The sequence below is a fragment of the Hippopotamus amphibius genome, chromosome 1, assembly GCF_030028045.1.
Source record: "Hippopotamus amphibius kiboko isolate mHipAmp2 chromosome 1, mHipAmp2.hap2, whole genome shotgun sequence".
Lineage (NCBI taxonomy): Eukaryota > Metazoa > Chordata > Mammalia > Artiodactyla > Hippopotamidae > Hippopotamus > Hippopotamus amphibius.
This window is the reverse complement of record NC_080186.1, coordinates 37676539-37695101: the sequence shown is the minus strand read 5'-3', so window position 1 is coordinate 37695101 and position 18563 is coordinate 37676539. Positions and strand designations below refer to the sequence as shown.

Here is an 18563-nt window from a genome sequence, read left to right as displayed (position 1 = left end):
ATCCTCACTTTCACCCTGCAAAGACAGTAAACTGTGAGCAAGGAGATAAACTCAAGTGGTATAGACCTGTCTTACTTGGCTTAATGTTATAATGTTTCACTACTTTGGTACCTTTTTATTGCCCAAAGGCAGACAAGGTCTGTAGATTACCAAACCCAGGTAGCAGTGGCTTCCTAAGGGTCCAAGCCTGCTCTATTTCCATTATTCCTAAGTCTGGAACTTCCACTGTAAACAGAATAGCAGTGAATAGTGCAGCAGAGCAACAACCCCTTCAACAAAGCTGAATTTCCTGGTCTGGCTCCCCTGGGATTTAAGAATACATGTCTGGACCAAAACACATGGCTAACTCAAAAGAGGTCTTCTGCCTCCTAATTTTTATATATTCCTTAGTCAGAGGCAAGTAAATCAGTCTTTAGACTGCCTGGAAGAGCCCATATTCCAGATGGAGCAAAGTCTGAATGCATGAAATCACTGATTTCACATATTGGAATTGAAGCAAACGTCAACATGAAATAAATAGTCCTCCCACTTTTGTTGTCTCCTGTTCTAACAGAGGGAAAGTTATTAGGAGTCCCATGAGGCAGAAAACCGTCTCTGTGAGCCCTAATTCTTGGTAGGACTAAATGTTAATGGAGCCCTCATCACATGACCCCAAATGACTGGAGCCATAATACACTCTCAGCACACGAGAACAGAGGCAGTGGACCCAGGATATGGACAAGACCAAAAGGAATGTTGACAGGTCAAGGGAAGAAATAACTAAGAGTCAAAAACGGAATATATTCTCCCATAGAAAGCATGCCCATGAGCTCTGTATGCTTCAGTCAGCCACGTGAAGTGACAATGTAACATGTTGAACCTCACAAAGTGAGAAGCAGGAAAGAAATTGGGCATCTGTTACCACTCTTTTATTCCACCTTTCTTAATCTTCAAGCACTTACCTGTGTGGCCATGGAGTGGTGAGTGCGGCCGTGGTAGTGTAGGTGATGTGCTAGAGGTCACAATCAAACTCTTGCGGTTACTTGTCCGACAACTGCAATGAAAACACAAATGTCAGCTATAACAGGGTTGCATCATGGGCCAAGAGAACTTGAATGGCTACTGAGGAACAACAGAGTGACATTATTCCATGAGCTGAGCAGTATAACACTTTAAACTGAACTGGGTCAGCAATTACTGCTTGCACAGTGAGATTTCATAATTCATTGTGTTCCATCTTGTAATAACTTTTCTCACTGTCTTGACTTTTGTATTGCCACTGCACTTTTCCAACGTGTAGGTTTTGCTTTCCAAGCAAATACGCAAGGAGCTCCCTAAACGTAATAACCATGTCTTAAATGGTATCTAATGAAGAACGACCATTGCAAATTTGATTCAGAAAACAAAAACCATGAGTCATAAATATTCTCATATCTCATAAAAATTAACGTTCTTGCCATAAAAATTAAACTATTAACGTAATCTATTAAATTTATCTTTTAAAAACTGCTTAATCAATGAATTAAGTAATATTTTCACTTTACCATAAATTTCAGAACAGGCCTGGGTTCCTTCCACAAAGTTCACTTTCCTTTATATCTTAATGGCTGAGGCTTTTTCTTGTGGTTGGAGAAAGCCAAATCATGATGAAAAGCCATTTTATGCTACACCTGCTATTGAAAAGTGTGTACAAATTTACTTAAAAGTCAGCCCATCTTTTAAAAGCATTAAAGAAGCCTGTCATTTATACTCATCCAAATAAACACTGAACACCTACTATGCACCAGGCACCATTCTAGGTGCTAGGGAAGCAGTAGGGAACAAGAGAAAGTCTCTGTTCTCAAACTGGAGTGAATAGTGCTATGAAGAAAGAGAGAGTATGTTCAAGAACTAGCAAAGAAGTCAAGTAGGTGGCAGGAAGAGAGAATGACAGGAAACGAAGTAGGCTATAGAAGCTATGGGTATGGGGCCACAGCCAGACTCTGCAGGGCTGGCATACTACTGCAAAGAACTACTGGGAATGTGATAAGGAACCGCTGGGAGGACTGTGATCAATCTCAGTCTCAAGAAATTATGATTACAGGGACTTCCTAGGTGGTGCAGCGGTTAAGAAGCCGCCTGCCAATGCAGGGGACAGGGGTTCAATCCCTGGTCTGGGAAGACCCCACATTCTGTGGAGCAACTAAGCCTGTGCGCCACAACTACTGAGTCTGTGCACTACAGCCTGTGAACCACAACTATTGAGCCCATGTGCCACAACTACTGAAGCCCACATGCCTAGAGCCTGTGCTCCGCAACAAGAGAAGCCACTACAATGAGGAGCCTGCACACCACAATGAAGAGTAGCCTCCGCTCGCCACAACTAGAGAAAGCCTGTGTGCAGCAATGAAGAACCAATGCAACCAATAAATAAATAAATAATGAAGTGAGAGAGTAGCATAGACATATATACACTACCAACTGTAAAATAGATAGCTAGGGGGAAGTTGCTGTATAACAAAGGGAGATCAACTCGATGATGGGTGATGCCTTAGAGGGCCAGGACAAGGAGGGTGGGAGGGAGTCGCAGGAGGGAGGGCATATGGGAATATATGTATAAATACAGCTGATTCACTTTGGTGTACCTCAAAAGCTGGTACAAAAGTGTAAAGCAATTATATTCCAATAAAGAGCTTAAAAAAAGAGAGAGAGAGAGATTATGATTAGAAACAATAAGCACCTTTCCCTAAGATACCATCAGGACTAATCTAATCATGTCTCATACGCCCTCATTACCCCCATTACCATCAATGCCCAAGCCTTCCATCTCTAATTTGACACAGTCTCCCTCTGCTCCTTAATTTTTAAAAAAGGCTTAAACTCTGCCTCCCTGAACTCAGCCTGTCATCAGCAAACTCTATGTCCTTAACTTCTTTTCTCAACATTCAATTTATCTTTTTAAATAAATTTATTTATTTATTTATTTATTGGCTGTGTTGGGTCTTCATTGCTGCACACAGGCTTTCTCTAATTGCAGAGTGTGGGGGCTACTCTTCATTATGGTGCGTGGGCTTCTCATTGCGGTGGCTTCTCTTGTTGCAGAGCACGGGCTCTAGGCGCATGGGTTTCAGTAGTTGTGGCATGTGGGCTCAGTAGTTGTGGCTCAGGGGCTCTAGAGCACAGGCTCAACAGTTGTGGCACATGGGCTTAGTTGCTCCACAGCATGTGGGGATCTTCCTGGAGCAGGGATCAAACCCGTGTCCCCTGCACTGGCAGGTGGATTCTTAACCACTGCACCACCTAGAAAGTCCTCAATATTCAATTTAAATTCTAGCTCTAACTGAAGCCTTGCTCTATCCCCAGGACACCCCAGTCCTGGTGAAATGCTAATCCTTTTAAACCTAACTTTCCATCTATTTTGCAACTGAATTGGGCAGCTAAAGGTGAATGAAAAAAAAAAATCCAAAATCCTGCTGGCTAGTGCTTCTTTATGTTTATAATGATAAATATCAAGTGGGTCCATACTACATCTACCTAGGCAATGTGCTCTCTCTCCTGGACAACTACTTCACATCTTCCCAAATCTGTAGCACTCCTTACCAAAACCCTACCCTCATTTGCTGACTTTGTTTTGTATTCAACTAGGGGTAAAAAGAATCAACACAAAAAGAAGTACTACATATTCCTGCTACAAAAATCTATTAGCCTAAATCTGTATCCATATACTGTACTTTCCCATTTGCAACAGCAGAAGGAAAGACCATGTTCCTATCAAAGTCAACTTCCCTGACTCCCTATTCATGAAGTCTGTACCTGTACTGTCCTCCTTCTCCTAAGGCCATGAATTTCTACTTCCTACTGGATCATTCTCATCATCATAAAAACATGCTGTCATTTCTTACATCTCAAGAAAATAAGAGGAAAAAAAACCTTCATAGACTTCTCCCACCTTGCCTGTTTCTTTGCTCCCCTATTTGGGAAAAATTCCATGCAGGGATTCTGTACTTGTCATCTTGTACCCTCATTTCCTATTCTCTCTTTAACTCACTCCAGACTAGGCAATCATCCTCATCTTTCTTGCCTGTTATCAAGGTCACACTAAGAACAGTCAATTCTCAGTCCTTGTCTTATATAACCTCTAAACATCATTTGACAGTTATAACTCCCTCTTCTAAAAAATAAATTGGGATATAATTTATATTCAATTATTCAGTTAAGTGTTCTGTTCATTGAGCCTTGACAACGGTATACATCCATGTAACACATCCAAAACAAAAGACAGAATAAAGTCTATTACCCCCGAAAGTCCCCATGTACCCCTTCCAGTCAATCCCCCAACTACTTTCTTCTATCACCATAAATTAATTTTGTTTTGCTGGATTTCCTATAAGTAGAATTATACACTATGTATTTTTTTGTGTGTTTGGCTTCTTTTGCTCAACCTAATATCTGTGTAACTTTTCTTGAGATTCTTAGTTTCTAGGACATGAGGCTTTCCTGGTCTTCCTCCTAGCTGAGGAGCTGCTCACTGTTCATTCTCCTTTGCTAGTTCCTTCTCTTTCTGACCTCCAAATCATTCAGTACTCTGGAACTCAAATGTGGAATATCTTTTCTTCCTTCCCTACACTCACTCCCCAAATGATTTCTTCCTGTTATAACTTTAAATCTATGATGCTGATACCCAGCTTTTTATTGCTAACTCTGTGCCCTTGCCTCTAAGAGTGAGACTCATAACCAAATGCCTACTTGACATCTCTAACTGGATGTCTAAAAGGCATCTCAAACTTACCCTTTCCAAAACAGAGTTTGTGAATTACCCTGTAAAACCTGCTAACTCCTCCCTATCTATTTCATCACATGGCACCACCACTCATCCAGACGCTCAGGTAAAAGCCCAAGAACCACCATTGATTCTTCTCTTTTCTTCACGCCCACTTTCAAAACACCCAGCACATTCCGTGGATTATACCTTTAAAACATATCAGGAGCCCAAACAATTCTCATCACCTCCATTACTACTACTACTAATCCCCCAGTTCAAGTCTATAAAAGATTTCTAAACGGTCTTCTTTCCAATTTGGTTTGTTCTGCCCAATCCCCTATTCCCACCAGTCTATTCTTCACCCAGCAGCCAGAGTAACATTCAAAAACAACAGATGAGATCATGTGAATTCCTTCTTAAAAACCCCCAATAGTTTCCCATCACATTTGGAACATAATTCAAACTTCTTATGAATTATGTAGCTTTTATAACTCATGCTTGTAGCTTATATATTACTCATGTTTGTAGCTTATATTACTCAACCTTGTAGCTTATATTACTCATGCTCTTAGTGTCAGTGTAGTACAGAAGAAATGAACAGAGCTTTGGAATTAGAAGATCTGAGTCTGAGATTGCTGTTTGACCTTGAGTAAGTCTCAGAAATTCTCATGCTTTGGTATTCCCAAATATAAAATGAAGATAATATAAACCTATGTGTCACTTCGGATTCCTCTCTTCTATTTATCAATCCATTATAAATCTTATTGGCTACAATATCAAAATATATCCAAAATCTGATCATTTCTCACTTCTTTCACCATGACCACCTTGGACCAGGCCACTATAATTGAGGCAAGAAAGACAGGGCCGGGCCCAAGGCCACCCTCCTCACGTATAGGCATTAGGCAGAAGGCAAAGCCACCTCCCTGTTTTGCACTTAATGAGGCCATGACTGCAGGGAGGAATGGCATCTAAAACAGAAATTTTATAGCATCTGAGCAGAAACTCTGACCAGAAAACTGTGCAGCATGTGCAAATAAAAATGCACAGGTTGCTGACAACCCTGTATGACCTTCCATGTGTGGTGCTCAACTAGTAAGGGAAAATTTAAGGGGAAACGGCTCTTAGAGCATGTGTAAGATGGCTTCGGGAGACAGATGAGCAGGACTGGGAGCTGACACAACCTGGTACAGTTCAGGCCACACCTCAGCCCTCCCCTCAATGAATATTCCACCCCCAATGAAAAAGACCCCCATCCATTCAGAGGGCTAAAAATAAGATAAAAGAGGGATCGAAAACCCTACAGTGCACCCCTCGCTCCTGAGGATGCCCACACTCTTCTCTGCGTCCTTTGTTTTTGCCTCAATAAACTGCTTCTTGGTTCTCTTTGTTCCTCAGCCTCAGTGTGTGTGAGAATGTGTGTGTGTGTGTGTGTGTGTGTGTGTCTCCTTTCTTTGTGTTTTGTGTTCCTTGCCCAAATTCTTTTGGATGGGTTGAACAAGAGCCTGAATTATTTGTTTGTTTGTTTGTTTAATGGCTGTGTTGGGTCTTCATTGCTGTGTGTGGGCTTTCTCTAGCTGTGGCGAGTGAAGGTTACTCTTTACTGTGGTGCCTGGGCTTCTCACTGCGGTGGCTTCTCCTATTGCGGAGCACAGGCTCTAGGCGTGGGGGCTTCAGTAGTTTCAGCACACGGGCTCAGTAGTTATGGCTCGCAGGCTCTAGAGAGCAGGCTCAGTAGTTGCAGCGCACAGGATTAGTTGCTCTGCGGCACGTGGGATCTTCCCAGACCAGGGATCAAACCGGTGTCCCCTGCACTGGCAAGCGGATTCTTAACCACTGCGCCACCAGGGAAGACCCGATCCTGAACTTTTGATAAAGTTTTCCAGTATCATCCTCCCTTATCCAAATTAACTGAAATAGCTGCCTCACTGGTGTTCCTGTTTCCACTCTTGTTCTCCTATAATCGATTCTCAACAAAACACCCATTAAAATATTTATCAGAAAAGACTTCCACTTCCACCCGTGATGGAGTAACAAAGAAAAGATTTACCCTCTCACCTTATACAACTAAAAGCCGGATGGAAAAATGAACCAGTTTTCAGACACTGAACAACAAGCAATGCAAGACTGTGATTGCTAAGAGAAGGGAAACAAACAAGGTGAGTCCTACAATTGCCTGAGCTTACTATCTGGAAAGACATCCCAGCAATAGCACAGGGAGGAGGTGACCCGCACAGAACCTGGAGGTTCGGAAAACTACCCAAGAAAAAGAGCAGGCGGAACCACTCCCTGGTACTCACACAGGGTCGGGAATAGTTTGTGTTCCCAACAGACAGAGGGGAAAAACACAGTAATTCATGGGACATCAGCAAGGAAAAATTAGTCCCAAATTCTAATCTGATCCCACCTAACAAAGCTTAAAAGCAATCCTCAAAAAGATCAAATTATTTCCAAGTAACTTAACTGTATCCCAGAATAAGGCTCAAAAATAATACTGAAAGAAATAAAAAAAAATATCCAGCATACAATAAGGTCAAATTCACAGTGATGTGCACATCATAAAAAATTACTAGGCATGGAAAAAAGGAGGAAATATGACCCATAATGAGGCGCGAAAATCAACAGGCCCAGAGATGACACACACAGTATTAGTAGAAGAGAACCATTAAAACCGTTATAACTACATCTCTATTTCCAATAAGGCATAGGAAAGTGTAAGCATGTTAAGGAGAGATTATGGCTGATATTTTAAAAAAACGCAAACAGAACTTCTAGAGATTACGAGTCTCAGATGAAAATTAAACTGGAAGGCATGAACAGGAGGTAAGGCACTACAGAGGAAAAGATTCATGAATCTAGACACAGCAAGAGAAACTCTGAAAAATGAAACAGAGGAAAGGGAATTTTAAATGGAAAGAGCAACAGTGAGCTATGCGACAACTTCAAGCAGACTACACGTGTGATCAGAGTCCCTGAAATGGAGGGAGGAGAGACAGAAAAAATATTTGCAGACAAAATTGCTGAAAAATTTCCAAATTTGATGATAATTATAACCTTACAGACCTAGAGGCTCAATGAACCCCAAACACAAGAAACATGAAGAAAAGTACACCAAAGCACATAATAATCAAATTACTTAAAGCCGATGATAAAACCTTAAGAGTAGCCAGATAGAAAAATTACATAACACAGAAGAACAAAGATAGCAATGACAACAGACTTCTACTTGGAAAAAGATGCAAGCCCGAAGACAGTGAAGGAACGCCTTAAAGTACTAAACCTCGAGTTCAATACCAAGTGAAAATATCTTTCAAAAAGGCAGTCCAAATAAAGACTTTTTCAGACACACAAAAGCTGAAATAATTCATTACCAACAGACCTGCACTATAATAAATGTTAAAGGAAATGCTTCAGGCAGAAGGAACATGATACTAGATGGAAAGCTGGATCCACACAAAGAAAAGAAAAGCACCAAAAATGGTAAATATGTGGATAAATTGAAATCAATTTTTTTTTTTTAAATCTCTTCTTGGGATTTCCCTGGAGGTCCAATGGTTAAGACACTGTGTTTCCACTGCAGGGGGCACAGGTTCAATTCCTGGTCAGGAAACTAATATCCCGCAAGCCATGTGGTGCAGCCAAAGATAAAAAAAAAAATCTCTTCTAGAATTTTAAAGGAAATATAATAATTTACTGTGGGGTTTACAACATATGTAGGTATAAAATGTAGGACAGCCATAGCAGCAAGGCTGGGAGGGAAGAATGGAAGTATACTACTGTGAGGCTCTTACATTAAGTATGAAGCAGTATAATATTACTTGAAGATAAACTAAAAGTTAAAATTTTATATTATAAACACTAATGCAACTACTACAAAAGAAAAAGGAAGAAGTATAGTTAGTAAGCCAACCAAGGAAATAAAATGGACTCATTAAAAATATTCAGTCTAAAAGAAGGCAGAAAAAGAAGAAAGTAAGAAAAAAAAAAAAGAAGAAAGTAAGAACAGGTATAGTTGGCCCAAAGAGAAAACGAATAGCAAGAGAATAGAATTAAACCTGATTACACTAATAATCACATTAAATGTAAATGTCCTAAATACATATTCAATTAAGACAAAGACTGTCAGATTGGATAAAATAGCAGGACAACTATATGCTGTTTATTAATTATAACAGCAAAAAAACCGAGAAATCACCTCAAATGTCTACTAACAGATGAAGGATAAACAAATCATAATATAATCCATACAATGGACTACTACTCAGCTATAAAAAGGAATGAACTATTGATTCACACAATAAATGAATCTCAAAATAATTATGCTGAAACCAAGAAGCCAGACATAAAAGAGTACATACTGAACATTTCCATTTATATAAAATTCAAGAAAACGCTAACTAATATACATAATGACAGACAACAGATTAGTGGTTCCTGACCAGCGGCAGGGAGGTATTATAAGGAGGCACAAGGAAATTTGGGAAAGCTGTAGATATGCTTATTGTCTTGACTATACTAATGGTTTCAGAGATGCATACATATATCAAGACCCATCAAGTCGTACATTTTAAACATGTACAGTCTACTGTATTTCAATCATACTTCAATAAAGCTATACATTTTTTAATGTAAATAATATCAAAGTCACTCTTCTGATAAAGCTCTATATTTTTTTTAATGAAAATAATATCAAAGTCGCTCTTCTGTTTAAAATTCTCCCCATCTCACTGAGAGTACAAGTCAATGTTCTTACAATGGCTGACAAGCTATACCTGGTCTGCCTCTCCACTACTTCTTTCCCTCATACTCCCTCTACTCCAGCCACTTGGGCCTCCTCACTTTTCTTAGAACATGCCAAGAGTGCCTCTGCCTCACGGCCTTTAAAAGGAAGCTTCTTTTGCCTGTCTCCCTCATGGCTTGCTCCCTCACCTCCTTCAGGTCTCTGCTCAAGCACAAGCTTCTGAATGGATTCTCCTTTGACCATTCTGTTTAAAATGGTATCACCCACCCTCCCAAACACTCTTTTCCTGCTTTCCTGATGAATTTTCCTCAGCAGCACTTACTGCTCTCTAATGTGCTATGGATCTTGTATCCATTCTGTTCATCGCTTCCCCTCACATTAGAATCTTAAGCTCTATGAGAGCAGGGGCTTGCATATGCTTTGTTTACTGCTCTATTCCTCGGTGCCTAGAACGCGGCCCAGCACATGGCAGACTCTCAATAAGTGTCAAACAGATGAATGGATAAGTAAAATTTGTTACAAGAACTACAATAAAAGAGGGTACTTGTACACCTGGCACGTGTAAGGTATATCAAACCACTATGTCTAAATCCTTTTGTATGAGAACGAAGATCTCTTGAAACTGCAGGGACAGATAATTGATTCTAATTTCATTTGTCATGATCTTATTAAAATTTAAATTAAATCCAAAACACTAAAGATTATATTTCCAGGCCATGTGACTTTTTATGAAGGTACATATAATCTCACTTGGCAAATCTGCAACAGCTGCCAGGGGAAAACGGTCAGACACCCTGGTACAGATGCCATGACTCAGCTGAGATCCAAAACAAGGAACTGCCTAATTTTTCCATTTCAACAAGCACTGGCTATTCCCCAGGATCCCAGAAAATAAAGGACAGGTCTTCATTTTTTCATTTCAGAAGATTAAAGTACCGGATGTTCACAGAGTCAGCTACACTAACTCTTAGCTGATAGAAGGTAACCTGGAAGCTCCCTGATCTGATGCTCTGCTACCCATTTCAAGGACTGGGTTAAACTAGACTGCTGCCCACTACCATGCCAGCCACTTGGTCACTCAGAGCAAGGCCTGGCATTTCAGCTTCCTACTTACTTCACCATGGTCACCCCACCGTGGATAGTGGGAGCAAGGACTAAGGCACTTTGTGCAATCTCTGTGAAACTGTTGAATTGTGGCATATTTGGAGAGCTCCCAGCCTTCAAAAATCCCTTCCCGGACTTCCCTGATGGTGCAGTGGTTAAGAATCCGCCTGCCAATGCAGGGGACGCGGGTTCGATCCCTGATCCGGGAAGATTCCACATGCCTCGGAGCAACTAAGCCCGTGTGCCCACAACTACTGAGCCTGTGCTCTAGAGCTCACGAGCCACAACTACTGAAGCTGCGCGCCTAGAGCCCATGCTCCACAACAAGAGCAGTCACCGCACTGAGAAGCCTGCGCATTGCAATGAAGCAACAAAGAGTAGCCCCCACTCTCCGCAACTAGAGAAAGCCCACGCGCAGCAATGAAGACCCAACACAGCCAATAAATAAATAAATAAATAATAAATAATAAATAAATAAAAACAAAAAAATCCCTTCCCTCAGCAACTGGCAGGTACTCAAATCTGAGCCACTGCAGGAGCTGCTGTAAATTTATTTAGGAAGTCTGTTTCCCAGTCTGAAGGAATATGGAGTATGGGGTTGGATGCATGGTTGCAGACCCCTAAGGGTCTCTAACCTCCAATCTCTCAATTCCAGAGGACCAGAGGCTCCTAGGAATCTAAGCACTCTGAAATGAATTGACTAGCACTTGGCTACTTCCTTTCAGAATTCAGAATGAGGAAAAGACCACTTCTGTTTCATTAAGTGTGGTCAATAAAATAGACAGGAATCTGGGGTCATTCAAGGTCAAGCACTTCCATGTGTTATTTCAGAGTAACAACCAGGATGACGTCCCTGTAAAGACTGAGAAGCTAGAGTAAGAGAAAATGAATGTTCTCTCAGTCAATAAAGGGTGCTGCTTGGAGATAAATCCACTGTCGTTTGCCTGGGTTATTTCAACAGCCTCCTAATTAGTTTCTCTGGTTTACTCCTGTCTCCTATTCCCAGCCTGTTCTCAACACAAGCAGCCACAGCGATCCTTTTAAAGCATAAATCAGATGATTTTACTCATTTGCCCAAAACCTTGCAAAGGCTGCTAATTTCACACAGAGACACCAAGCTACTTGGACCATTGTACTAACTGTTCCCTCAACTTGGAATGCCCTTCCCCCACACAATGGCAAATATCCCTTACCTCCTCCAGTGTCACCTCCCACATTTCCCTCTGTAACACTGTGACCTGCCCCTGAGAATCCCCCTTACTCTACCCTTTTGGGGGATGGCAGCTCTCCTTGGATTAATAAAGTACTTTTTAACCCCTACACCATTGGTTTGGAAATTATACAGTTTTTTTTTAACATAGTTATTGTTATTAAGCTTTTTTTTTTTTTTTTTTTTTTTTGGCGCATGGGCTTAGTTGCTCCATGGCATGTGGGATCTTCCTGGAGCAGGGATCAAACCCGTGTCCTCTGCATTGGCAGGCGGTTTCTTAACCACTGCACCACCTAGGAAGCCCAGTTATTAAGCTTTTAATAGGCATTCTTGTCTTAACAAGGGTCTAAGTCTTAGGTTTAAGGTTAGCTGGCATGTCAACCCTCGCTTCTGAACAAAATTAGATCTTAACCCCAATTCTCCACATCCCTTGCAATTTACACGTTATTTTGTCCAGTGGTTTAGGTCTATCTTGCCTTTATAATGCCAAATTACTAATCATTATTGTTTCATACAATAATTGCTTGCTTTGATTTACTCATATTTCCAATTTCTTTGCTCAGCATTCCCCCTTGGATCTCACAACTTTCTTCTTTCTTCTTTTCTTAGCAATTATTTCACTGAGAATCACAAGGCTGTGCAACCGCCACTAATTCTAGAACGTTTTCATTATCCCCCAAAGAACCCCTGTATCCATACAACGGTCCCTCTCCATCCCCATCTTTCCTACCCCACTTCCCAGGCGACCCCACTTTTCCGTCTCTATGGATTCCACCTATTCTGGATATTTCATATAAATGGAATCATATATCATGTAGCCTTGGGTCTGGCTTCTTTCACTTAGCACGTTTTCAAGATTCATCCATTGTTGAAGTATTTGTCAGTACTTCATTTCTTTTTATGGCTGAATAACATTCTATTGTGTGAAGAATATACAACATTTTATTTATCCATTCATAAACTGATGGACATTTGAGTTGTTTCTACTTTTTAGCTATGAATGTTTGTGTATTTGTGTGTACATAATGTTTTCAATTTTCTTAGGTAAACTTCCTTGCTGAACTCATTCATTAGAGCTCTTTTTGGCTTTTGTGGATTCTTGAGGGTTTTATTTCACAGAAATGTATCTAGATGGAGATTTATTTTTTACCTATTGTGCTCCATGATGTTATTTTGGTTTCTAATCAATTCTGGAAGGTCTCAATCATTATCTCTATGAATATTGCCTTTTCCCCATTTCTCTATATTCTATTGGACCTTGTTATTGTATCCTCCATATTTTTTAGTTCTCATTCATATTTTACATATATCCACCTCTGTGCTGCACTTTACATAAAACTTTACTAGCTATGTTCACAGCTCTACTATATAACCTGACTACTAAGTTTCCAAACTCAGTGTTGCAATGTATTTAATTCCTTGAATTCTTTTTTTTCTTAAACGAATATAAAACTATTTACTGACCACTGTTCACCAGTATTTACAATGAAGTAAATAATATACAGTTGAATAACATTCTGATTATTACAAAGTTATTGTTTTTCCTGGCTTCTGCTGAACCAGTAACCCCAAATACTGAGAAGACTGAGCTTACATGTAAGAAATGGGTTGGGGTAAAGTTTGAAAAAAACATGCAGATCAAGTTTAAATTAGAAAAGTTTGTTTACTCATTTATACCTGCAGATCCTATATTGCCAACATCTCTAATCATCTGATTAGGTTTCCATGAACAAGTCTAAGACATTACATGTATCACAGCCTTTCAGTAAATATAGCACAGGGATTTCAACTTCTTGTAAAAGAATGGTTCACCAAAAGGAACCTTTAAATGTCCGTTTAACTAAGTCTTGCTTGGCTAATTAAAACATACCAGATATTTGCTAGTTTTTTCCTTTGGGTGGGGAGGTTGTTGACAGCGATAAAATTTTCCTTTTAGGGGTTTTGCATATAAAAGTACATTTTTATGACTGTAGATATGCATGCGGATTCTAATAGGACTGCTTTAAAAAATTATCCAATTTAAGTTGTTTACATTAATTTGTCTGCTTAATTACAAAATTATTTAATTTGAAAGGTTAAGACTTAAATTTTTCATTTTAAGTTGAAGTGATTTCTTATACTGCTCAAAATGATGGAATCCCAGAAACACGGGCTTATTCATGGCTGTGAAAGCTGTTTTTGTTTTGGTAAATGTATTTAAACAACAACAACAACAAAAAATCCCAAACCATTTACATATATATTTTATGTATACACATTCAAAAAACCCAGCATGGTCCTCAGGCATATATGAGTTAAATGCAAACTCTAAATTCTGATTGAGTAATGACTATGGAGACTTTCCCCAACATTTGGAAAAGCTGTTCTCTAATGCAGAGGAAATAACATACTGTGGTATCAAATGTTCTTTTCTGATAAAGGAAGCAACTACAGAAAGCTTTTATTTGTTCAAAGTAACCAGTGCTACAGATACAAAAACCAAAACAAAAACCCAACAACTTCCCCAATACTACTTCAAAAGAACATATCAAACTTGATATTCATTAGAATGTAGTTATTTCTTCACACTAATAAATCAAAAAACCAAGACACAGATTTTATATATATATATATAATATTTATATATTTATATATATATTTATATATATATAAAAAGCAATGCAAACAATTATTAAGCTTCACCTTCTGGACAAGAATGCCAAGTTAGTCTCTCTTCATAAAAAGCAATTACAATTTGAGGACACTTCGTATTTGCCTCTTTTGCCAGCACCAAGTCCGCCTCATCTGAATCCTTCCATTTCATGAGAAACTAATTCTCCACTGCTGTCTGTGGCACCAATCATTCGTTCTGGATGGAGACCTCTGGCAAAACCTCTTGGTGTATCAGCAGCATCTCTTTTCTTCTTTGATTTGCTATCATCAGATTCACTGTCAGATAAAGATTTTCTTTTTTTCCATCTTTTTCTTTACCAGCTTTTTGAGAATTAAGAAATGCTTCAATTAACTCTGGACAATCTAAATGTTCTTCAGGTTCCCAAGTATTGTCTGCATCTGTAAATCCCTTCCACTTCAGGAAATACTCCACCTTCCCATTCACTACACGTCAGTCCAGTACTTTTTCTACTACAAATTCTTCAGGTTCTGCCTCTTCAACTTTTTTACTCTTTCCATTCTGTTTCTCTCCCATTTTTTGCAATGTAGTTTTATTGGAGGCCATTTTTTACTGCAGACTTGAAGAGCTATGATTCACCACTTCAGAGCTGCTCTGGGTCCCGGGTCTGCGGCGTCTCCCTAATTCCTTGAATTCTAAATGGCATTTTTTCGAAGTATGTCTGATCTTTTAAAATTAAATGTCTTCTGTTCTCTCATTTTTGCCTCCATTTATATTTTTATTAGTTTTAAATATACTTATGTTATAGTTTTTATTCATAATGCTACTTTCTAAAGTTCTTAGGAGTCTAATCTTACTGTTTCTTTTTTCTACTGATTTACACTTATGGTGGACTGCTTCCTTGTATGGTCTATAATTTTGTACTATAGGCTCACCTTCAGTGTGGCTTTATGGGACTCGTGCTATCTGATTTGAAGATATGTCTTTAAAAATTTTTTGAATTTGTTTCTGACAGGTTTGTCAGAGTTATTTACAGCCCAGAATCAGCTCTTAAGACCATACATATGGCATAAACTCCTGGCCCCAAATTCAGCTGAATAAAGGCCTACAATTTAAAATTCTCAAGGAGAATTTTTTCTTTCTTATTAAGAGCCGATTTAAAACCCAGAAGAGATTAAAGAACTTCATTTCATCTCTCCATGTCAGTGGGCGAACTGTTTTCCTAGTCCATTCCTACACTGACGGTCTTTAAAGTACTTTGAGTGTCCTAATTATATGTGGGGTCTCAAATCTACCCTAACTTAGGGTTTCCCTACCCTACCCACGGCCTCACCCTCTTTCCCCTAAAGGATATCAAGACTACTACAATATACCTCCTCCCTGGCCCTCTTTCTTGGAAGTTCCACCACTGGTTTCCACTGTTTAGGCGCTAAATCTCTTAGCTTTAGGTCCCTTGAGATTTTCCTCACATTCTACTGAATTTAGCTATGTATTTAAGACAATAATCATAATAGCTACTATTTATTAAGTGCAACTGGGCACTGTTTGAAGCATTGCATGTAGTATCTCATACTCTATGAAGTAGGTACTACTATAATCCTCTTTATACAGACAAGGAACCTGAAACACAGGCTAAGTAGCTTGCCCTAGGTCACAATCAGGTACCAGTAATTTTTGAAAGCCTAATGTAACTTACATTCTCTTTGCCCTAGTACTTTCTTAATGTGGGGCCCTATCCTAAAGAGGATTCAGAAGGCACATACCCAGGAAAACAAGGGCATTTTGTATAATTTGACTAACTTCAGGGGGGACAAAATGGGTGGACAGATAGGTTATTAAGAAACACCCCAGGTGGGCATCTAATGTACATAGGTTATTAAGAAATGCCCCAGGCGGGCATCTAATGTACAGCATGGTGACTATGGTTAGCAATACTGTATCGTATATTTGAAAGTTGCTGTGAGAGGAGAGCTTTAATTTTCTCACCATAACAACAACAAAATGATAATTATGTGAAGTGAAGGATGTGCTAACTAACCTTACTGTGGTAAACATTTCACAATATAAACATGTAACAAATCATCACACTGTACACCTTAAACTTATACAATATTATATGTCAATTATACCTCAATGAAGCTGGGAAAAAAGATAAAAAAAAACTATCTTAGGGATTGGAACAGAACTTTGACACAACCACAAATACTGAGGAGGACACCTGCTAAAGCAGAGACTCAGCAAAGACCATGCTCTCACCAAATTCTTTAGTCATGACCATCTTGGCTACCTTGTCAACACCAACTCTAAATCAAGGTACAGCAAAGCCCGCTCTTGATCCAGACAAAATATAAAGAGGTACAGATTATCTCTATACTAGGCAATCCTGAATCTTTCCACTGTGTTACAGAAGAAAATACCACCACCAATGCTAAGGAAGCGTTACTCAGCTCCTGTCAGATAATAAGAGCCAGACCTAAAAGTCTCAGCAACATGGTCCTGCAACAATACCAACTTACAGTGAAAAGAAATACATTTACCTCTAAAGCTCAAATGCCAATGCCCAAGGTACCACCATGGATTAAACAGAACATAATGTTTGGAATGAATCAAGTTTTAAAGTAAAAAACATGAGGAGAGGGGGTAACTGGCTAAATGCAAGCCTGCGCGATCTCCTTCCCTGTAATCATGTCACATGCTGGGATGTTTCCCTAACAGGGCAGCAGCAAAATGTCCCCACCCCCAGTCTCAAGATGAAAAAAGAGTTGTGCTCACTACCTAGAAAACTAGAGAGTTCTGTCACTGGTGACTGTAGTTCATATTCACATTCCTAGAGTTCTAACTGAATAAACCTGGCAGAGAAATTTAAAAGCCCTAGTGTGGGCACTGCTTCAGAATTTGCGTATTCTAAGCATGTCTGTATTTCCAGTGCCCAGGACAGTGGCTAATACACAGTTATTATTGTTTGGATAACTAATGAATGGGAGAGAATGGTCCTGTAATGCATTCTTAAAGCAGTGCATTTCTTGGTGATCAAAGGAAAGTGGCCAGTGAGACTAGAAATTTTTTTTTCTTTGAATGGAGTACACTTCCACTACAAATAAGGGTCTTGGTAAAATGAAGTAATTTAAGGCTATGCCTAATTACACAGTATCTAGGAAGCTGTGGTATATTTGGTTTGTCCTTACTAGTTCCCATGGTTTCTGGATTTCTTTGGAAGTTCCAAATTATAAGCTCACTCCCAGGTTACATTTCCAGACCAGTTTCTTTGAGAGCTAGTGGTTAAAGGGAAACACAAGCACTCTTGTAATCACTCCATATGTTTGTCCAATATCCAGGTTAAACTCTGAGTTAGTAACAACCCTTCTTTTCTGCCTCCTCCCTCAATAATAACAGCCCAGCTGTCTGGCCTGTGCCCAAGTTTCCATAATAGAGAAGATTAGAACACAGTTCCGTTTCCATGAGGCAGCTATGGATACAGATGCTACTTTTAGGACCATGCCTCCCCTTTCAGCAGTCAAATACTAAATTCCAGTCATTTTTAGTAATAGTCAATTGCAAGGTTCTAGGCCAGGCATTGGAAGGACTAACACATGTGAACGTAATCAATCCTTGGCCTGCAGAGGCCCACAGCTAAAGAAACTTAGACATGTAAGCGAAGAGAGCTCAGGCAACATATACTGAACATAGGTGCCTTTTAAGAATCTGGGTGTTGGGACTTCCCTGGCGGACCAGTGGTTAAGAGTCCGTGCTTCCAGGATTTCCCTGGTGGTGCAGTGGTTAAGAATCCACCTGTCGATGCAGGGGACACAGGTTCGACCCCTGTTCTGGGTAGATCCCTTGAGCAACTAAGCTCATGTGCCACAACTACTGAAGCCTGAGCACCTAGAGCCCATGCTCCGCAACAAGAGAAGCCATCACCATGAGAAGCCCACACATCGCAATGAAGAGTAGCCTCCACGTGCCACAACTAGAGAAAGCCTGCGTGCAGCAACAAAGACCCAATGCAGCCTAAATAATAAATAAATAAATAAATAAATAAATAAATAAATATTTTTTTAAAAACGTCTGCGCTTCCAATCCAAGGGGCGTGGGTTCAATCTCTGGTAAGGGAACTAAGATCCCACATGTCAAAAAAAATTAAAAAAAAGAAAAAAATCTAGGTATCTGTGGTCTACCA

At 39.6% G+C, this 18563-nt stretch overlaps 1 protein-coding gene across 4 annotated transcripts in view; it reads right to left on the bottom strand.

Moving 5' to 3' along the window:
- The window catches only part of MAST2 (microtubule associated serine/threonine kinase 2), a 223197-nt gene that overhangs the window by 57907 nt on the left and 146727 nt on the right, over positions 1-18563 (bottom strand). For all 4 annotated transcript variants that reach the window (XM_057709503.1, XM_057709528.1, XM_057709519.1 and 1 more), the window contains exon 5: positions 942-1033. In XM_057709503.1, the coding sequence (XP_057565486.1) occupies positions 942-1033 (92 nt within the window). The remainder of the gene's footprint in view (positions 1-941; positions 1034-18563) is intronic.